The sequence below is a fragment of the Dunckerocampus dactyliophorus genome, chromosome 19, assembly GCF_027744805.1.
Source record: "Dunckerocampus dactyliophorus isolate RoL2022-P2 chromosome 19, RoL_Ddac_1.1, whole genome shotgun sequence".
NCBI lineage: Eukaryota > Metazoa > Chordata > Actinopteri > Syngnathiformes > Syngnathidae > Dunckerocampus > Dunckerocampus dactyliophorus.
The window spans coordinates 11,411,245-11,433,998 of NC_072837.1; the positions used below are offsets into that span (position 1 = coordinate 11,411,245).

Here is a 22,754-nt window from a genome sequence, read left to right on the forward strand (position 1 = left end):
AACTGCAAATTTCGAAGCGCTATGTGGAGAGAGACGACTAGAATAATAACAAGGTGGGCCGAGACTTGATGAGTTTCCACTGCATTTTCCTTGAATTCTGATTTCAAAACAAACCATCTCTCAGCTTGTTGCTAAATAATGCGAATAATGAAACACATAGGCGATTATGCAATAATAAGACGACGCGATTGACGAAGGCAGTCGCAGAACTTATAGTAACTTTAATGACTTGATGCTGCTGTTCACACAAACAATTTGAATTCTTACTAACCAAAACAGCAGCACTTACTGAAACATTTAAAAAAAACTGTCAATGAGTTTGATACCTTTCAGATTCCACTCAGTTTTATTTTGTGTCTGCAGACACACACACACGCGCACACACACTCGCTTCCCCTTGACTCTTTTTGACACAAACTGCCACTAATTTGAGTAATCATTAAACCCAGAGTTGAACCCTGGCCCAAGGAACTAGACAAATCTTTTTCAACCCTCAGTCACGGTCATCACAACTGATTAGTGTTTGACAAGGCAGTGCGGGAAGCAAAGAATCTAAACAGGCTAGAAACTGATAGGAAACAACATTGGCTCACTCACGTTTATCTGGACTATCTATGACTCCTGTTGAGAAAGTCCTAATTACACGCATAGGCGCATGATCCTAGATGGTGACTGACATTAACATTATCTTTCAAAGGGGAGATAATTCCTCATATCAGAAAGTAAGTACGTCAGCGTGGTTCTCCGGAATGCAATAAATCCTTTTTGTGCTGTTGTGTCACCTGTTAAAACCCCGCTCATGATTCCTGCATGTCTTCAGCTCCTATTTAGACATTAAAACTTTGATATGTTGACTTATTGGCGTAATGACCATGTGTGTAAATATTTAGTTATGCAACAGTTTGGTAAAAAATACAAAAAAAAAATCTCAATTCGATAAAAACGTCCAATTTCTGATCCACACATTTGCAAATCAGCATTCACAGTCCTGCAAATTCGAAGATTTGTGGTTAATTTTTTTTTTTTTATAATTTTTTTTGCCGCAAGTAAGCCGATTTTTACGCAGAAAGTCGGTAATAATTTATAAATATGTGATAATACAGTTGAAATGTACAGCATACATGTAGGCATGCACCAATCTTTTTTTCCACATCCGATCCCAATTCCAGAATTTGGGTATCTGCTGACACCGATCCTATTGTGATACCAGAGCTCTGCTTTAATATTATTATTCAAGATTCAAGAGTTTTATTGTCATATGCACTATGTAGCTTTGACAGACTCTACAAGAATGACAAGGCAAGGCAAGTTTGTGATGTCCGACTGTTATGTGCGGCCGTGACGGCTGCAGTGTACTGTAGAAACAGCAACGTTTGCTGATATTCTTCGAGCTATGCACAGTATGCTGACAACATTAAAGCACAAACATGTCTCATGCTTGGGAAATCTCTCGATGTGGTATTGAGAATTTTCAATTTGTGAATTACACTGGTATCGGAACCCGATCCTCGACCCTATATACACGTGCCACTGTTTAAAAAAAAAAAAAACCCCAACAACAAAAAAAAGCCTGTATTTTTTTTTTTTTTTACACGATTATGTTTTTGTACTTCACTGATAATGTTATTTTGCACTTTGTTCGACAGTGCTTGAACGCACCATAGTTGCACGCTTGTGTGACGCACAAGTTTGTTTGGCCACGGAAGCACGAGCTTTGACAGTCAATCAATGCGATTGTAAGTCGTTACTGTAATTAGAACAGTCACTTTTATTGCAAATGTCAACGTCAAGCTAGCAAGAGGGTTTTGGAAAGTCATGTGCTCACAACTGTGCGGTGCGTGTAGCTCCTCGCTCCCCTTTCTGCCCAGTGTCGACACATACAGCACCACACGTTTTGACCAATCACAAAAACATGAGGAAAAAATCGTTCACTTCTAAGAGTCAGCTTTAAGAACTAGATCTTTCGCAAACGACCCATCACCAGTGGACTGATCGATCCAAATACTGTATCAGATATGGTATTTGTAAGTTCTCTTTCATGTTTATTTTCACAAATACCCAACGATATAACAATAACATTGTATAATTGTATTTATATATTGTTAAATTGTTCACAAATAAGGTTGTAGACCCAAATATTATGTTTGTCTGCAATCTTTCAATGTGATTAAAATCACAATAAATTAAAAGGCAAAGTCACAAAATCGTTCAATGACCTTGAGAATTTTCAAGTATCAGCGATACTTTCCCTATATTTACTTGATATCGGATAGATATAAAAATAAACTGCCATAGAACGTGTATTGGTGTATCATTGGAATCATGTGACCATTAACTTATTCTGCCATTGGCTAATGCACACACGCTCCCCGTGCCATTCATTACAGCTTCAGTGTTACCCTCTAGCTAAGGTGATATTCGCATGCTAACGCTTTCGACTGACTTAACTGGCTACGTAGACTTATAAAGTGGAAGTGCTGCGCCAAAAGGTAGCATTTACGACCTACCGTTAAGTAAACATACCAAGATGACAGCCCAGCAACGTGGTCCTGTTGCTCAGTCTTCCAAACTTTGCGGCGTGAAACGTGTGGCAAACGACACAAGTTGGACCTTTAATGGCGACCGAATATTTCAATGTCAAATGAAGTAATTTTCTCACTCAAGTAAGTAAAAACGACTCGCTTACCTCTCTCTGCTGCCAAAATACTACAACCCGCGGTCTGACCGGTTAAGGTTGTTTTATGCTAGTGAGACGAGGTTGACCGGAGCACGTGACGCAAGTTCGCTCACCACACTCTGGGGTGGGCGGGTCGTTTTCAAACATCGACGCTATCGATACAAAGTGTAGTATCGTATCGATACTAGACTGGTGAGAGGGATATTTTCCACTGCTCGTATGTTTTCACAAATGTGATTTTTTGTTTTGTTCATATTTTTACAATATGACATTGTTTGAAATTGTATGTAGTAAAATGCGATTTTGTAACGACGTATCCGACGTATATTGTTCACAAATAAGTTTTGTGATAAAAAAATATTCATAATCATTCACTATTTTCTAAACCTTTCAAATAAAATGTACCGGCATCGGAGGTAGAGCCTCTCTGCACGTACTTGGTATCACATTGATACCAAAATGAGCAGTATCGCCCACCCCTCACGTGAGCCTGTCAACCACGAGGACGTTCGTTATTGGACCGCCCATTCTCCTTGACGCAACGTTGCATTCACCTACACTCAGTAAACTGGCAATTCACATCGAATTGCAGTCACCGTCAGGGAAATGTGAGCGTATACAATACATGATTTCGCCACTGACAACGTATTAACTTGACTCCGTCCTTTATACCGTAATATTTTTCGCATTTAGTTATAAAAACGTTACATTTAATCATTCTTAATGTCACCGAAGGCATCTTAAAACACGCACCGGGGCAATATAATCGACAAGGAAATAAACGATCTTTCCAATAGTAGAAGCTGCAGTTAGCACAGTTTACTACCATAGCAACTGTCGTAATTACTTGCTATTTTGTGTTTATAAAGTGGGTGCTATCAGCAAAATGTGATGAAGGCAAATAAATACACCACCAGAATGAGCACTATTAAAACACACAATCACACATTCTTCTTACCTACACATCCGTGATGAGGTCCATTTGGATCCACTTTGAATGGAACATCGCTTGCCTGCCCCTGCATTTATCAGAGTGCATTCTCTCCGCAGCTGCATGGGCTGCCACATCGTGACCCCCTCAAGCTGATGACGCACGTCTCTAAAATCATCTTTATTACATGTGGCGGAAGACTGGAAGATATTTCACCGTTCTGTACATTGCTTTCCTTCCATAATGCTACCTGGAGAGGATTATAATGTACGTAAAATCATCATTTTTCGTGACTGGAACTGACATGTGGCGCCCCCTGTGGGTTGCGTTTAAAATGCTTTGAAAGATATGCAAGCATGGTTGTAATATATAGGTTACATTTTAAATAACAGTTTATGAGCAGGTTAAACGCATGTGATATTTAATATACAAACATGTAAAAATTACACAAAGCATTTCTCATTCATCTACGTTTAAATATGCTGAGGAAACTGTCCTGATGATGGACCACTTGGATGTACAACCACCCAACAAAATTACGCTCAATGTCTTTTCACATAGCATTTATGAACATCACCTCAAAGTCTAGTCTGTGAAGGCCAGTAAGATGTAGTTTCAACCATGAATGAATGGGGGGGGCATTGACTTGAGTAGATGAGTAAGGCCTCATTTTTAAGTTGATGTTCAACATCCTCTTGTGTATTTTTCCTCAGTTCTGTTGCCTGATGATGGTGTTAATGTCCGTGCCACGAAATCCAGGGTTTCCCAGGTCCTTGAGGAGCCCAGCCTTGTCTTTGGCAGCGTGACGGGCCACTGACAGCCTGAAAGGCATCAGGAAATTGTTGGATTCCCGGAAGGCCCGTCCAACTGAGTAGATCTCATGTATCAAGTCCTCCAAACAGATGATGCCGTGTTTGCCTGAGAACCAAGAGGAGGGATGTGGCAAGGGTTTGAGGGTGTACTCGCAGGAGGCCAGTCGTACCGCGCTCGGGCACTTGTCACGCCTAAAGTTTGGTACGTTTGACTTGTGTGCCCAGGCGCGGTCAGAGCACAGCAGATCATTGGGTCATGCACACAACACAGTCGAGTCACAGTACGACTCTGCTCAAGTTCTTCATGATAGACGCCGCATTTCATGACAGAAAAAAAACAACATAATATAAAAATAAAAACCATAGCGTGCTATCTCACCATCAATTACTGTACATTTATGTTCACAGTAAAAGACGCGCTATTGAATTGATGTGATCGCTCCTGTCACAAGTACTTGGGAGTCAGCACCTTTCGTAGTAGAAATAAGCGGAACAATTTGAAATAATCCACAAAGTCAAAGAATTTACAGCAGTACAGCAATGGCACGAGCAAAGTTGTTGACAAATTCTTCAGTGAAGCACAGGTCACGCATGTTATCTTTTTAATGTGATAGCTTCTTTTGTCGGTAATTAAGAAGAGCCACCATCAACTCCAAATCATCCACAAAGTCAGATAACTTGCACTAACAAGCAAGCGGGCCGAAGCACAAATTCTTAATGTGAGCGTAGGCCAGAGGTGTTATTTAATTACTGCGATCACTCCTCTTGCAAGTTATCAAAAGAGAGCCGCCTTTAGGCCTGTCACGATAATCGATAAAACGATTAATTAACAAGGTCGATAATTTTGACGCCTCGATAAAGTGACATGTGCGACATGTGTGCATGCCTGTTCCATTTCCTTGTCGTGTTGTTACACACAGGCTGGACGACAACAGGGTTCGCTTGTATCAGAGTATTGGTTGTATAGTCAAATTAAGGGAAAGACTGAGCCTCCTGTCAGCTATTTAGTGTCTTTGTCACAGTACGTAGTGATTGAATACACTGAGTGCTAGCTAGCAGTTAGCAAGTAAACGCTATGAACAGCAGCACAAAAGTGATAGTTTCTAAGCCAAATGCCACAGTTCCAGTGTGGATGTGCTATGGGGCATACGTCCCGGCGGTTGGCGCTTGCTGGGGTGCTTGATCGGCGAAGTCAATGTATAGTGCCGGGCGGCGCGAGCTTGTGATACGCAGGGTATGTGAAGTGGTGACGCCCTGCGATTCGTATGTGCTATGGTAGGCATCGTCTGTGTCTCACACAGATACCCTACACTTGAGTACCATCTAGTGACTCACATGACACAGTGATCATTGAATGATAATGATAATATGGTCTAAAAAAGGTTGAAATTATCCATTATCGTAGATAATTTAAAGCACAATTATCGGCCAGTAAAATTTGCTCAAAATAATCCACAAAGTCAGAGAATTTGCAGTAAAGTACTAAAGATGGCACACGCAAACTGGCCAAAGCACAAATTTTCAATTCAAACGCAGGTCAGGCGTGTTAATTAATGCAATTGCTCCTCGTGCCACTAATTAAGGAGAGCCGCCATTACCTCTAAATAATCCACAAAGTCCAAACTCCCCATGCGAGCACAGGCCAGACGCTCCACTCGCAAGTAATTAAGGGGAGCTGCCACCTTCCACTGTCGAAATAATCAGAATGACTCAAAATAATTCAGACAACTTGCATCGATGTACAAGAGATGGCGCAAGCAAACGGGCCGAAGCACAAATTTTCAATTTGAGTGCAGGTCAGACGTGTAATTTAATTAAATGTGATCGCGCCTCTCGCGAGGAATTAAGTGCCGCCACCTTTCGCAGCAGAAAAGTCACAATAATCCGAGAATTTGCAGTAATACAGAAGCGTACAAGCGATGGCACGGTGCAGGCTGGGCGTGTTAATGCGATCGCTCCTCTCGCAAGTTATACAATTAATTAGTTATAAAATACAATTACATTTAAAAAATATTCTACAAATTCAATTTCTCTGATAGGATACAGCTACTATAAAAATGATGCATCTTTTTTCCTACTTTACTTTTAAAGGCTTACATCCACGTGCTTTTATTGTGCTACCTTAAATGTGGAGCAGACTTACCCATGTGTTGTTCAATGAAGGTGTTATCTGTTAGAGGAACCGCCTTCTTGCCAACCTTGGTCTGTCCCCGCTTCAGAATGAGCTCCCGAACAGACTTGAGGTTTGGGTATCTGTTGGGCGAATACGCACGTGTTCACGATACGCAATGCAACCTTTATTACGTGACCGCCGCTTTAAGACTCACCCCCAGGCCACATAGGGCTCAACTATCTTCAACATGTTGAGAGAGGTTTTGCAGATTTTGACAAAGGTTCCACTGAAGATTTTCCTGAGCCTCAGCATTTGGATCACCTTCATCACTTTGGAACTGACACCTTTAATTCTAACAAGACGAGGTCAGTGACAATTAATGCATTTATCAATCATTCATGTCCTATTGCTTACAACAGGGGTGTCCGAACTTTTCACCGATGGCTGCAAACTGTAATATCAAATGATGTGGCGCTCGTTTTGATATTTAATATTGGGAAAATCCAACAGAGATATGCCAAGAATTTATATTTAAAAAGGAAAGAGAGCATTTTATTACAGTATTTTATATGTCCATGTATTTTGTGTCCAGTGTACGTGACTTAGGTGTTCATTTAGGTATGATTTACATATAAATTCAATTTTAAACTAAAACGCCACTTACATCACTGTCGTAGGGTAGGAATGAAACTCATACAAAAGCAGAGGACCTCCTGTATGTGTTAGGGCTGTCAAATGATTCAAAATTGTAATCAGTTTAATCATAGTTTTTACATTAATTAATCATGATTAATCACCATTAGCAACTATGCCTGAAATGTGCCCAGAAAGCTAAAGACAGGACGGGATTATATATATATTCGTACGCATTAACAGCTCCAAATGAACTGACTATGACAATCAAGCTAAAAGATACAACACAAGTCTAAAAATCTATTTGTCTAACACTAGTCTCTTTAGTAGTAGCCGAACATTTGAAATCACACTCTAAACTGTGTTACTATGAGCAATGAGGGGTTGCGTTCAAAGACATCACGTAATTCAAGGCAAATTTGTTTTCAGTGTATTTTCCGGCATAATTAAATGAAGGAAATTGTAGATCCAAATTAAGAGATACGGAGTGAGTGATAAGAATATCCACTTCATGTTTTTCTTTAATCTTTCTGTATCTTCTTACACACAAGCACGCACATGCATTTACAAAGCCGTGGTGTTCAGAGTGTTCCTGAATGCATCTCGTGTTCTTGTACTGACAACGAGGAAGTGTCTGACTACAGACGTGTGTGAGTTGGAGATAATTACAATATATGGTGTTGGAATTGTACTGCTGTTGTGTTCAGGTCAGACCGAAGTTATAAATGAGAGTCTGACTCTGTGATTGTGTGGGGACGCTCCACTGTTCTTCCGTCTGCCGTCATAACAGAGAGGAGTGCTTGCTCTGGTGCGCATGCGTTAATTACACAAAAAAATGTAACATATTTAACAAAATAAATTAGTTACCACCGTTAAGTCATTATTTTTGACAGCCCTAGTATGTATACATATAGAACTGCAGATACTCACTCTCTAATACGAACAGCAAAGGCTAATTTGTGTTTTGCAGGAGGTAGTGGGTCGGGTGCCTTGTGACGAAGGCGCCATAACCGATTTTCATCACGACGTTTCCTGTGGCTGTCCTTCAAGAAGTCTTCCAGTCGCTTGAACTTTATGGGTTTGCCTTTACAGACCTAAAAAAAACAACAACTTTATTTACACTTTAATGTTTTAACAAGTCTGGAATGTTCATATCTTTGTACAGGGGTAAACCTTCAAAATCAGCAGGGGATCAAATAAGTATATAATTCCCCCCACTGTGTAACAACTGATGTTGTGCATTGTCTTATATGCCTCTTTACAGCCAGTGGGGGCCGCTGTTCTGCCATTGGCAAGTTTTATCCAACAGTGCTGTTTATTTAAAGTTAAAACTACATTATCTCCGACACTATACACAATGTACAGTCATGTTTTAATGAAGAAGATGGTCCTGGGCAACGTCAAATCTGGTACTGTGATAATATTAAACTTCTGGTATGATAATGTGTCATTTCCCAACTGGCAACACTGGTGCAAGATAACATGAATGCTGTCTGTTATTCAAGTGAGTTATTTGTTTAGTTTAGTTTATAGTAGCTTTTACTTCACTAACCTTTCTCTTTTCTTGTAGTGCAAGCTTGGCTTGTGTCGCTTTAATGGCCTGGTATGCTTTCCTCTTTTTCAGGAGATACTCGGGTACTAACTTGATGACTTTTTTGGGTCTGGAAAAGAGAAACAGGGAATAAAAGATCCAGAAAAAGTGAATTTCGTTCCAACGGTAACACAGTTTTGACCAGCATAATATCGTTAACAGCCAATCCATCAATGTTGCTTGAATCACTGTGCTTGTACTACAACCAGGGAATGTGTTACAGCTATTTACAGGAGTTATTTACCACTTATTTGCCATGTTAAAAGCAAAACGCTGAAAACACATGACAATAAAGCACCATGTGAATTGTGACATATTTACCAGCAGTTTAACTAACAACCAACCTTGTCGACATTCGAAATACAAACACGAAGCTAAACAAACACGCATTTGACTTCAAACCAACTTAAGCCATCACTGATATATGCAATAACAACAACGGATGGACGATGATATAAAACTAAGGTTTACTCACTCTTCTTCTGCCATGGTTGACTTCTGGTCGGGCGGAAGTCGGCGCTATTCTTCTTCGACTTGTTTTCTTCTTCGCGTGAATCCGCAGGTCGCAAAACAAGTACTTTGGCGCTATCTAGCGTATCGGAGTGAAGCTGTTGCAGCTTAACGGCTTTACTAATCATGTGGTAGAGAGTATGAAGGTATTTTAAATGGAAAATCAAGCACATAGAATAAAAATGCGCTTTTTTATAGGAAACATATTGAGAGAGGAAACATTTTGGAGTGGTTGTCATGTGACAACCATGTAACTAACCCAGAATAGGGCTTCCCCAAAATGGCAGTGTGGGGAGTAAACACCTGTGAAGGGGCTAGTTTATTTTTTTCCATTAAATGCCGTCTTAAAGCCACTTAACAATTCTAATGCTTAATCATATTGATGCACAGTAAACAGCAGGGGGCGATCTTGCTTGTGTCTTTAGTTGCAAGTCGGCACACATGAACTACAGTTTCCGGAGACGCAGGTTACGCTCAGCGTATATTTTCCGGCAGAATTTGGCATTCCAAGTCGGCAAATTCATAATTTAAAAAACGCCAATTTTATGTGTGCTATTAAAGTAATTAATCAATGTTATATAAGAATACATTACTTGTTATTATACGTTAGCAAAAAGCAGCAACGGGAACGGAAACACTTTCTGCTTTCCAAAATAAAACACCTCTCACCATCCACCGTCACGTGAGAGGACGATATAAAAAAACGCCTTCATATCGCCTTCTTTACCAGCAGTCCATACATAAAAGAAAAACAGAGAAAATAATAAACAGATGGCCAAAAGTATTAATGTAATTACAGTTAAGAAAAGAGCGCAAAAACGTAAAATATTAATTTAAATACGAAAGTTTAACACAACTAGCATGACGCAATTATCTTAAAGTAGCTACTCTCCAACCAGACTGAAGATGCCGTACCTCGAAGAAGTAGGATCATTTGTCTTTACCACTGTATACGCTTGAACATTTACGACAGGTAGCCTACAACAACTACATAGAAATATTTTTTTTTTAATAATTTGAAAATATATTTTCAAATTATGGAGTCGATGAGCATCTCTCCACACCGCTACCCGCCCACTATCCTATGCGACATTCTGATTGGGCAAACATACTGTCGTTCAAAAAAAAATAAGACACATTAAAGGACCACTTGTAAAATAGTTAATCGGGCAAATGAAATCGTTCAACAATGTCACAATTTACATAAAAATAATTTAAAAGGCCTGACAAAAAATATCAGTTATTTATTGTCAGATACATAATTCGTCGCATGGATGAAAACAAAGCACACTGCGTAAATGAGTTCATGTGTTTCGTCTGTATGTGTCGCAGATGAACTATTTCCCACGGTTCCTGAAGGCAGCAATAGTCCGACTGTGGCCCTGCAGAGCTAACGCCATCACGCGCAGTACTGGAGCCTGAATAGCGACTTGGTGGCCACCAGAGCATCAGCCTTTATTGCACTTCTGCAATTCACTCTGGACTCCAGTGGAATTAAACGCGACGGATTATTGACCGCACATGAAGGGGTAAGAATGATTCTTTCATTCATTTCTCCCCTCGTCGCCGCCAAACTCCAACATATAAAAGCCTGAGAATGACTTAAAATGTTCAGTTTTCAATTTTTGTTCGTGCTATCTTAGTTAACTTCGTTGTCGCTCTAGTTTTATTGAGATAATATTAATATAAACGTACACAGCAGTATCGGTTTAGTCGTGTATAAGTGGGAATGAAGCTACGGTAAAGGAAGTTAATTAGTTGTATTCCGTATAGGTTACACCACACAGTATTTGCATGTGGGAAAAGGATGAAACGGTTTCTTTTCCTGTCACATCTACAAGGCGTCTTTTTTGTTGTTTACCATTTGCCTCCCACCTTCCTCCGCACCATCAGCATCCTCTATCGATGCCTGCTGGAGTCATATGAAGGACACAAGCTCGCAGGCATCATCACGCTGTTGTGGGATGCTTTCCATGCAATGCAATGCGCACCACGTTAAGTTGGAAGAAAGTGACGCTAGTGCAAAGCCGAGCTACACTGTACTGCATCTTTCCTTTCTGTGGTTTGGGGTTGAACTCCTGCTTTCATATTTTTTTTACGCTTAGGAGTGATACTTGTCACTTTTGGTCCTGTTAAAAACAACTCTAATTTGCTCTGCGAGTAATAGCGATGCATACCAAAACGGTTTTCATTATTATTTTTTTCCAAAAGGTTCCGAAACGCTTATTTTTCCCATAGAAAATAATGAGGATCTAATTAGTCCATTCCAAACACCCAAAAATATAAACACATTATATACATTATACAATAATACATTATATACAGAATAATTCTAGTTGTACATGCAGAAAACAGTATGAAATCATTTTAAATCAGGAATGGATGAAACTTATTTTTGATGCAGACTTCCAGTAAATCCCGGCCAGATTGAATTCAACAGTGTTTCTCACCATCTATATCCAAGTGCTGGCACTCGTAACTTTCTTTGGCCCCATGGCGGGTTATTTAGCAGTCACTCTCGATTGAAAAAATGCACAGACGGAGTCGGTTTGGGCACTCGATTTTGCAGAACGATACAGCACGGTGTAAACGGACTATTTTGTTATGTGAAACATTGTACGAAAACCGAGACAGGAAACATTTTCGACAGAAAACGAATCGTAAGAAAACTGGGGAGTACGAAAACTGTGTTTTTTCACTGTACTGTCAAACCTTGGAAATTTTGGCATCAGTGCATAGGCATCAGTAATGTTACATTGATGAGACATTAGCTTAGATTACATTACCTTAACACTGCCTGGAGTCAGCCGTGGTGTGTCCGACAGAGTGAAAAACAGTTCTCCTCCCATTCCGTGTGGAAGTGGTAAGTGTTTGGCTTCTTACTTTGTCCTTCTTCCACACTCCATTTGAAACACTCTCCTAAGTTTAGAACAAATAAATTGGAGGCTAACTAGTGGCTTGGTAGCTTGCTATATGCTTTGAACGGTGGCCGTCTCGTATGTCCCTGCAGTGTGGTGTGTTGTAAACAAAGAATAATAGGAATGGGGGTGTTATTTCAGGTCTAGAGGGCTCTAATAGTGGTGAAAACCGTATTTAGAAAGTCATAAACAGGTTTTCCATGCCCTTGCTACAGACATATTCAGTTTATTAATGTTGAATACTACTTTGCAAAAATTCACTTATCACGGTCGAGGTCTGGAACCAATTAACCACAATAAACAAGGGCCGACTGTATCAGGCATTCAAAAGACGCATTCAAAGATGTTGTGATGATACGTAGTATTGTACACCGGTGACTAGGCGTCAGTAGTGTCGCACACTTGCGTACTTACACTTAGTCTTTGAGTGCATGAGTGCGTTCATCCTGAGAAGTACGGCAAAACGCAATACCTGGATGCTGCACTCAAAACCGTGAAAATGGCGAGTGCGCCTCGATGGACACCGGTGTTTCCCACATGTCTGCAATCTCTCTGTAGTGCTGTGATCCATGGGGACAGAGGAGTCATCGTCTAATTTGCGTAATTGGTCATGACGCAAGCCATGTCTGCACGAATACGAGTAAAAATGCACATTTTTGGTCTCTTGTCCACATGCAAACGCAGCAGACGTGCATGCATGTGCCTTACAACACGCACGGCCGATTAAAGAAAACGTTCATTTGTATTTCCTGTGCTCTATTTAAGTGTGTGCTGATTTTAAAGATAATGGGCACGTCATTGTATATTCATATTGCACCATACTGGAGCATTGGGAGGAGGTGCCGCCCGGCTACCCAGCATACCCTGCGGCCACCTTGTAAATACAGTCAGAGTTTACGTGTTTGTTAGTTCATAGATTGAATTGTCTTCAGTTTTTCTAAAAATCGGTTTAGTTGAGCTTTCATCCGACGTGCTTCTGGCTACACGGATGTGGAATGTGTATATTGATACAAGTGTCGCGTAGCAGTTACCATAGCAACACAAATGCAACCACGCTGCCCCTGTACTGGGGTCTGGCGCTTTTCAGTCATTTGGTCAGCATCTGTAGACATGGCAGAGCGCTGCCCACATCCTTAATAAAGCTTTAATCCTCAGCGTTCTTGAACTTTATGTAACATCTAATCCATGTTACTCAAGAATTCTTATTTCCTCCAAAACAACCTAATCCCAGATATCAGGAAATGGTTGGCATGAGAGCACGCGGACATGTAAATGATGGAAGTGTATTGGAAATTGCAAAATGAAACATGGCAGCACCGTGGAACACGTGGTTCGCGTGTCTGCCTCGCTGTGTTGTCTAGTCTGTATTTAAAGGTCTTCTCCTTGTTTAGTCAATGTGCCTTCTTTGACTTGAGTAAAAGGTACGATATCAATCATGACGGATAAAGGCTCAGAGGCTTCCTAATAAGAAGAACATGGTGGACCAAGACTTGATGAGTTATTCCACCGTATAAGCTTGGTTCTAGGTAGGAAATGAAGGATGAAAGCGATACCATTCCATGGAAGCTTGACACAAGCATGCTTGTGGGCGGTTTCTTCCGAGGAATTCAATTAGCATGAGTTGCCTTGGCAGTTTTCAAGGCAGCAGAGGAACACACTGATGATATCAAACAGATTGCATCACCTGCACTCCCTTATCAGCCCACTCTTTACACCTGCCACTGTTGGTGTCCATATGCTGCCTTTCGATGTGCAAAGTCAGTTGCTGCTTGCTGTTTAATTTCCTTTGGAAAGAGTCTCCGTTGCTCATTTACATCTGGAGCGCAGGCGAGGCATGGCACTGTGACGTTCTCTCATGTGTCCTGGTCGAGGTTTTCCATTTTTAATCTCTCTCATTTTCTTTTTCCTATTTTTAATCTCTAATTCCATTCAGCCCTTAAATCCATTTAGCCTCGAGTCAAGGGTGTGTGAACACAATTTGCTTGAAAGACCCACAAAACGACCTACTCGTGATGGTAAACTTGACTTTTTTAACTGCCTGGAGTTCTTTTGAGTCGCTCACGGAAGTGAATCGGATACTCGATTGACTTGAGTTGCTCGTCACAAAAGCACATGTGCAGAAACTCGCACATGTGCAACACGTTCGGTAGCGGCGGGCAGCCGTAAATTAGTGGAACTCAAGTCTTCATCAAGCACACGTAAGTGAGTGAAACTTAAGTGTTTTTGAGCGCTAGTGAGTCAGAGGAATGTCTTCGTTGAGTACCCATGAGTCAGAGAAACTTGAGTGTTCTTCAAGCACTCGTGACTGAGTGAAACTCGAGTCTTCTTTGAGCATCCATGAGTCAGTGAATCACAAGTCTTCTTTGAATACTGTGTCAGTGGAACTTTACTCTTCCTTGAGCACCCGTAAGTCAGTGAAACTCAATTGTTCTTCAAGTACCCGTGAGTCAGTGAAACTCAAGTCTTTTTTGATCACCTGTGAGTCAGTGAAAGGCAAGTCTTCGTTGAATTCCTGTGTGTCAGTGAAACTGGAGTCTTCTTCAAGCACTCTTGACTCAGTAAAACCCGAGTCTTCTTTGAGCACCCATGAGTCAGTGAAACAAGTCTTCTTCGAATATTGTGTCAGTGAAACTTTAGTCTTCCTTGAGCACCCGTAAGTCAGTGAAACTCAATTGTTCTTCAAGAACTTTTGTCTTCCTTGAGCACCTGTAAGTCAGTGAAACTCAATTTTTGTTCAAGTACCCGTGAGTCAGTGAAACTCAAGTCTTCTTTGAGCACCTGTGAGTCAGTGAAACAAGAGTCTTTGTCAAGTTCCCGTGAGTCAGTGAAACTTGAGTCTTCTTCGAGCACCTGCAAGTCGGCGCAGCACGAGTCTTCGCCGAGTACCCGTGAGCTGGTGAAACTTTGAAGCGTCGTCGACTATCCGTGAGTCACTGAAAATGGAGTTTTCTTTGAGTACTCATGAGTCAGTGAAACTCGAGTGTTCTTGAACACCTGTCAGTCAGTGAAACACAGGTCTTCATCGAGTGCCCTCGAGTCAGGGTGCTTCTTCGAGCACCCTCGAGTGAGTAAAACTCAAGTCTTTGTTGTGTGCCCGCGAGCCAGTGAAACTCAAGTCTTCTTTGAGGACCCGTGAGTCAGTGAAACAGGAGTCTTCATCGAGTACCCGAGCCAGAGAAACTCAAGTCTTCCTAGAGCACCTGTGAGCGATTATTTGTGAGTACAGATTCAGTAAAAAAAACGTGCAAGTTTTGAAAAACTCGTTCATGACTCGCACATCTATCTATGTAACCCGGCGGGAATATAAAAATGCCCAAAACAATGTTCAAAAAACCTCCCTAAGTTTTAAACGGAGCAACAAGGCAGTTCACGGACAAGATGCCGGAGGAACAATGGTAAAAAGTAACCATCAAAACCCATTGAAACAAAGGGCATAAAAAGATTAAACATAGAAACAATGAGAAACAAGGCTAATCATGGAAGCTAGTAGCAACCAAAGAAGGCGACTTGGAAGTAGTTGCACAGAATGAAGCGCTCAAGTCAAGATGGGGGAATAATCTGGCCTCTTCTTAGTGTGGACGCAGGGCTTATGAATCAAATCATCCACTTGCCTTGCTGCTCCGCCATCAGCCACTAGACAAAACTGCCTGCAAAATAACAGGAAAAGAAGGCGGAAACAGGAAATACAACAATAAAAGCACAACATTTGTCTAGAGTGTATTTAAATTCTGAACGCTGGGTAAATTGTGTAGAAATCTTTTAAGCTACCAACTGCCTCTGAGCTGGAAACTTTATACTGCAGCTGAAGCAGCGGGAGGGCAATTGTGGGTTTTCATGTGATAACCAGTTTGAACTCCACGCGAGTGTGTGGAGCAGCAGTGCTGATCCCCGTGAATGATGTGGTATGTTTGAGCACACAGTCAGAGTGCGTTAAACTTCCAAAATACACCATCCATCCATCCATTTTTTTTTTTACTCCACTCGTCCTCGTGTATGAATCTTTTTTAAATGTGCAAGGAAGTGAAACTAGTGTCTAGGAAACCCTCACAGACATGGGGAGGACATGCAGACTCCGCATAGAGATGCCGCAACGTGACATTCGAACCCTGGATCTCCTAACTCGTGCGTTTAGCGAGCAAAATAAAAATTTAACCATTCAAATATTCAGTCTAAAAAGAAGAAGAACATAATTTCAGACAGACCCGCTCTCCCAATCTCACAATTGTCTTGCTTAGAATTGAGATTGTGATTCTCTGGGGCAGTTTTTTCAACATTTGAAAGAAATAACACACATTTTTTTTATTATTATCTTTATTACGAGACTCCTAATTTTCTTGTTCTGCTTTAAATAAACTTCCAATGGTCTTTCTGCCACTCTTCATGGGAGGTTCTGGTTCCTGTATAAATGAATAGAGAGACTGGAAATAATCCTTGCACAATAAAAATAAGTCCAAATAAAAGTCAATTGATTAATGCGATCACTCCTCCAGCTAGCTGATGAATGATAGCCAGTGACGCTGGCTGTCAGTGGGTAGAACCAGGGCAGCGGATTCAACTCACCCTGGCCGGCGAGGCTCGCTGAGGCATGAGTGGAAAAACCTGTGAGCGTGCGGGCATCCACTCTGCATGCTAATGGCACTGATACGTTTTATACATCATTTAAGTGTTGCAAAATGTCCAGCTTTGTCAAATGACATGTTGTGGGGCAGAGGCCCACAAAGCCTCCTTGTATCGCATCAGTACAAAGTATCTGCTTTAAAAAAAATCTGCATTGCAAAGAAGCTGTCGTGTTCTTTCGTTTCTATGAATTTTAATGCGCTGAACGGCGTTGTGCTGCAGATCTGGCTTCATGCACACAACTGATTTCCTCTCAGCGCACAGGAAGACGGGTTGTTTCAAGCCAGAGAGGTATTTTCCATCTCAGATATTAACTCAGTGTCAGACTCCACACTGTGATAAGTGCTTCTATTACAGGCAATTTCCACCGCAGTGCAGTCTCCTCAACACTGCCTGCCCTTTGCATTACCCTTCGCTCTCTGCTCCGCTGTACGGCGTCACTACATTGCTCATGCAGCTCTTGAGATGCTGACAAAGGAGAAGATTGCTCATCTTGTCTTTGCCGTCGCAATGTCATATCCGTATTTACAGTTGACATGAGTCATAAATGAGTTTCAAGGAAGGTTGGAGGTCTATTTGGATGGTTGCGCCATGTGAGCACATGCACGTGCGCAGCGTAGCTGACCATATTGCAATCGCTCCTCCACAGTTACATTTCAAAGACATTTGTTGTCTTGATGTCGTGTAAATGAGACAAATAAGGTCGTTTAGTTTGTTTCATAAAAGAACATGGCATGTTCTATATCTGGGGCGTCAAACTCATTTTCATTGAGGACCACATCGCAGTTACGGCTGCCCTCAGAGGGCCACTTGTAACTGTCAGTTTTTATGAATCTAAATATGACTATAACCTCATAATATTATTACACTGTTTCCCATGCATTAGATTATTATACTTTTACGAACAAATTGATGGATAACTTGCTTCGAAATGAGAAGTGAAGTGAGAATGTCATGGTGACAAGCAGACACTCAACTATTTGTTTTTGAAAAATGCTTGGAATATCTTGCTGGATAATTAGATAATACTGACATTTAGAAGAACCGCATGCAGTGCAATTTTTCTGTCAAAATGACAGATCAAATACATTTAGAAGGGCAAAGGTGAAGTGCATTATTGACATGCCTTATTTTAAGGGTTTCGCGGGCCGCATAAAATGATGTGGCGGGCCACATCTGGCCCCCGGGCCTTGTGTTTGACACCTGTTTTCTACATGAAAGGTATTCTTAAAGTACTTCTGTTGTGATCTGGCGCTACATTGAAAATTCTATTAAATTAACTTGACGTTCTGTGATAATAGCGGGCAAGAGCCGCGCCAATTTAATGGTGGGGGAACACTGCACTGTAATTACGAGTGATAAGTGTTGGGTTCATGTAGTAATAATATACAGTAGAGATGTGCGAGTCATGAACGAGTTGTTCAAAACTAGCAATTTTTTATTGTGTTTACTCACGGTTACTCATCTCGGCTAACTCGTTCACTTACTAACCCCAGCTACCGCTAGCTAAATTAAAAAAGGAAACCCTGTGACATGTCACTTGTTCAACTGTAAGTCTTACTGCATTTGTATAGCTGCATCACAGGAACTTGAGGAAACTGAGGATTCACTCGCTCAACCCGCGAGTTTTACTTTCTCAAGTGTCTTTCTCAAGTGATGAAGACTGACGCACGGGTTGACGGAGACTCAAGTTTTGCTGATTCAGCGGTTGATGGAGACTTGAATTTCACTCCGAATCACGGGTGCTTGACAAAGGCCTGAGTTTCACTGACAAAGATTCATGTGTCACTGACTCACGGGTGCTAGAGTAGGCCTCAACTTTCACTGACTCACAGGTTGACGAAGACTGGAGTTTCACCGACTCAAGTGCGCTCGATGAAGACTCGAGTTTCACTGACTCACGTGCACTCGCTGAAGACTCGAGTTTCACCGACTCACAGCTTGACGACTACTCAATTACTAACTGACTCGTGGGTGCTCGACGAAGACTCAAATTTTACTGACTCATGGGTTGACAAAGACTCGCTTTTCACTGACTCACGGGTGCTTGATGAAGACCTGAACTTCACTGATTCACGGGTGCCCGACAAAGACTCGAGTTTCACTGACTCACTGGTTGACGGCGACTCGAGTTTCACTGAGTCACGGTTTGACGATGACTCAAATTTCACTGACTCACGGGTCGATGAAAGACTCAAGTGTCACTGAATCACGGTTGGTGAAGACTCAATTTTCACTGGCTCACGGGTTGACGAAGACCTGAGTTTTACCTGAGGTGTATCACGTAACATGTGAATAGAGTACCCAATTAATATATTTTAATATTTAAACTTTTTTTTCCAATACTCTACACTGGTCTCTCGGTGTCAGTAACGTTGCATTGATGAGACAGTAGCCACCAGAAAGTATGCTGTCAATTCTAACATGTCTTTTTTATTTATTTTTATTTTATTTATTATTTTTATTTTTATTTTTTTTTTAAATATTTTTATTTATTTTTGTATTTTATTTATTTTCTATTTTTATGTCTACTATATTGGGTAATGCAAGTGTAAAGTAGACTATAGGGGTGTTATTTCATGTCTACAGGCTCTAATAATGCTAAGAGCAGTATTTAAAAGGTCATAAACAGTTTTCTATACTGCAACTAGAAAATATTCCATTTGTTAATATTGAATATAATATAGTCCATATATACACACTTATGTACATGTACAGTATATAAGAATTAAGTCTAGGCAGGAGTACACTTTCATCAGCAATGGCGGACCAAAGGGATTGTGTTCACCAGTCAAGTGTAGATTTACGAGGCCATATACAGTGGAACCCATTTCAGTCGGCGTCCCTCGGACTGGCTGACTCATAGAGGCCTTCACAAGTATTTTGGGAAGGCGTCGACACAAGCATCCTAACTGAAAAAAGGCTGCAGCTTAACAACTAGTTATCTTTCTGACTCAGCTGTCAAACACCACAACTGCTGCTCAACTTTCTGACCTACGAAGCTAGTTTGTATCCGTCTCGACATCCATCACGTCTGACACAATGTCTATATCGTGATACCGTGATACCTGTTTACGTCAACGCCCCGTAAGCGGTTGTTGACCTAACCAAATCAGAAACAAGTGTTGCTCGCACATTTACTTGTGACTTTGGAACAGGGCTGCAGCGGTTACAATTTTCTGGCCGATCGCCGATCTTTAAAAAGCCTGCCGATTCCGATTTTGGCGATTTTTTTCATAACTGACAGCATATACCTTCAATGTTCTAACCTTATTTTGTTGAAAAACATTGAACAATTGAACAATACCAAATGTGGTTGCTTTGTATCTTCTATTTTCCACATTTTAAAAACAAACAAAACTTGCACAACTGGTCACACTTCAGGCCAGATGAAAACCTCTTAGCAAAAATAAAATGCACGGCGACCAAAAAAAATGGCTGGTGAACTCCCATCATTTCCCTCGTAGCATTGTTAGCTGTTTTTTTATGACACCCTCACACTGTTACCACAAGTAAACAGGATGTGGCCTACAGGCCGGAAGTGTGTTGTGTGTGCTGAGAAGGTCGCTTGACTGTCGCTAAAGAGACAAGCTGTGTACCACTTCGCCGTTCGTTGTTCATTCATGAATAAATGATCACTATGGCCTGTTATCAGTCAAAGAAAAGTCATGTGTAGTATTGTACACTGGTCATTAAGTATCAGCAATGTTACATCGATGAGACATTGCCTTAACTTGCACTGCATGGAGTCAACTACGGCTTGGTAGCTTGCTATGCTTAAAGCATTGGCCGTCTCTTTTGTTCCTTCAGAGATCCCGTAGTCTGCTTGTAAGAGTTGCGCAATGTGATGTAAACAAAGATAGCCGTAGCCGTATCTGCAATAAAGGAGGAACGACATGAATAAACGTGCATCCTCCTGCCGTGGGCCCCGTCTTTGATTTACACCGAACTTCTACGACATCACCGGGCATCCTGAAACCCTCATTTCCAGTAAATTTGCGGTTTTCACTCATAAGCGCCAACAGCGCGTCGCTGCCTGGCTCGTTACTCTGGATAGCTTTAATAGTACAGTCAAACTTGTCTATAGCGGCATCTAGAGGGAGTCTGCAAAAGTGGCCGCTATAGACAGGTGGCCTCTATAGACAGGTTGGCGTCCAGTTTGAATGTTGACCAGTAGAGGGAAAAAAAAGAAAAAAAAGGGGGGAAAAAAAAAAATAATAATGTTGACCAGTAGATGGCACTGCGGACTGCGGATAAAAGTTGTACAGCACTACTAGGCTTGTTATTATCATGGTTCATGGTTTTAATCCCGAACATGCATGAGTCAAACAGTAGCACATCACATAGTACAATTCACAATTTTGCATGTCCAAAAAGGAGTAGGAAGAAGCAAAGCTTATTTAATCCTACCCCTCATCAGTTTCACATCAGTTGCAATACATTTATTCACCTCTTGTTCTTCCAAGTGTACTTTGTAGGTCGACATGACAATGTACTGCAATCATAGCCAAGGTTTTTACTTACTAAAAGGAAAATAGAGTCTTAATAATAACTGATAACTGATAAAATACTTCAGTTAAGTACAACCGAACTCAGTTTTGCTCCCGCTGCCGCATGCATGCTAGCATATGTTTTTTTTTTTTTTATTTTAGCGTCGCTGGGAGCACGTCCTGTTCCCAGCCTACTTTACGGTAATGTTTTGGTGCAAATGCTCTTAAAGTTACATGTTTGACCAGGAAATAGCAAGCTCAAAAGAAGACGGCTTTTTTATGTGGAACAACTGACAGTTTGTGTGGATCTTGTGAATGATTGTGACTGAGCTAGGACTCAGTAATTAAAGTCTACACACGACGCCTTCATTGATTGAAAAACAAAACTTTTTCGTGCATGAAGCTTCTACTTGAGTTGGTAATTTGGCTGCTATATGCAGTCAGATATTGACCAAGGGAGACAAAATGGGTGGCTGCTGGCTGCGTTGGACAGGTGACTGCTATACACAGGGTCTATAACATGTAAATTTGCTGGGAGGGATTTGTTAGTGGCTGCTATAGGCAGGTGGCCCTTCTATAAAGGTGGCTGCTAAGACAGGTTTGACTGTATAATAATAGTATTCCTAGATAATAGTCATCCAAATATAATATAAAAATGAGCAATGTAGACCAACGCAAACTGGATGTTGATAGGCGTAATTCAGACATTTTTCGTCCGCTTCGTTCGCTACGCAGATGTTACTCAGGTGTTCGATGTTCCGTAAGCTTCGCTGAATGAAGACGTTATCTGTACTTCAGCAGACGTTTCTGAGATGTCCACTGTCCACTCTAGGGCACACTGTCTAAAAAATTTGTACTCCTGTTTCCTCCCACATTCCAAAAACATGCATGTTAGGTTAATTGGCGACTTGTCCATAGGTATGAATGTGAGCGTGAATGGTTGTTCGTCTATGAATGGTTGTTTGTACTGCGATTGGCTGGCGACCGGTCCAGGGTGTACCCCGCCTCTCGCCCGAAGTCAGCTGGGATAGGCGCCTGCATACCCCCCACCCTAGTGAGGATAACCGACATAGAAGATTGATGGATGGATAGAAAAAAACGAATTTGGGAAAAATAAAAGGACCCTGGGAATGACCCCTTTTGGGTCTAACATCTTATGCGTGTTCATGTTTGCTTAAGCACACACTGAGTAATAAGAAGAACACGAACCAGGACGTGGTCGACATTGCTGACTCCAGCTTACGTGTGACCCTTTTATTAATTACATTACTTTACATGACATTATTTATGGGTGGATTGCTTTGACAAGAGTTTTTATAGACTCAGACTAGGATTCGTATGATTCTTTTTGAACCCTGACTGTAGCGTTTGTGTGGATTCTGCTGTCTGTCCAGTCAGTGAAGTAGCCCACACACTGGTCCCTGTAGCCGAGCGACAGCAGCAGAATGAGTCTGTTGTGGCT

At 41.3% G+C, this 22,754-nt stretch overlaps 3 protein-coding genes across 11 annotated transcripts in view; 1 reads left to right on the forward strand and 2 right to left on the reverse strand.

Moving 5' to 3' along the window:
• slc5a6a (solute carrier family 5 member 6a) overlaps positions 1-3,804 on the reverse strand; it is a 30,749-nt gene extending 26,945 nt beyond the window's left edge. Inside the window, exons 1-2 of one of the 7 annotated variants that reach the window (XM_054762679.1) lie at positions 2,687-2,795; positions 2,524-2,610 (exon numbers count right to left, since the gene is read on the reverse strand). The gene's annotated coding sequence lies outside the window, so the exon portion shown is untranslated. Of the gene's footprint in view, positions 1-2,507; positions 2,660-2,686; positions 2,796-3,635 lie in introns of those variants that run through there. The other 6 variants (XM_054762677.1, XM_054762683.1, XM_054762676.1 and 3 more) reach the window with 6 other exon arrangements.
• A 261-nt stretch (positions 3,805-4,065) lies between these two features.
• rpl7l1 (ribosomal protein L7-like 1) lies at positions 4,066-9,357 on the reverse strand. The gene is made up of 6 exons (XM_054762690.1): positions 9,233-9,357; positions 8,719-8,827; positions 8,097-8,260; positions 6,748-6,885; positions 6,564-6,673; positions 4,066-4,526 (listed from the first exon to the last, which is right to left on the reverse strand). The coding sequence occupies exons 1-6, from the start codon at positions 9,244-9,246 to the stop codon at positions 4,318-4,320; spliced, it is 744 nt and encodes a 247-aa protein (XP_054618665.1). The 5' UTR covers positions 9,247-9,357; the 3' UTR covers positions 4,066-4,317.
• LOC129172700 (tyrosine-protein kinase Fyn) overlaps positions 8,706-22,754 on the forward strand; it is a 69,321-nt gene continuing 55,272 nt past the window's right edge. Inside the window, exons 1-2 of one of the 3 annotated variants that reach the window (XM_054762685.1) lie at positions 8,706-8,865; positions 10,600-10,796. The gene's annotated coding sequence lies outside the window, so the exon portion shown is untranslated. The remainder of the gene's footprint in view (positions 8,866-10,599; positions 10,797-22,754) is intronic. The other 2 variants (XM_054762686.1, XM_054762684.1) reach the window with 2 other exon arrangements.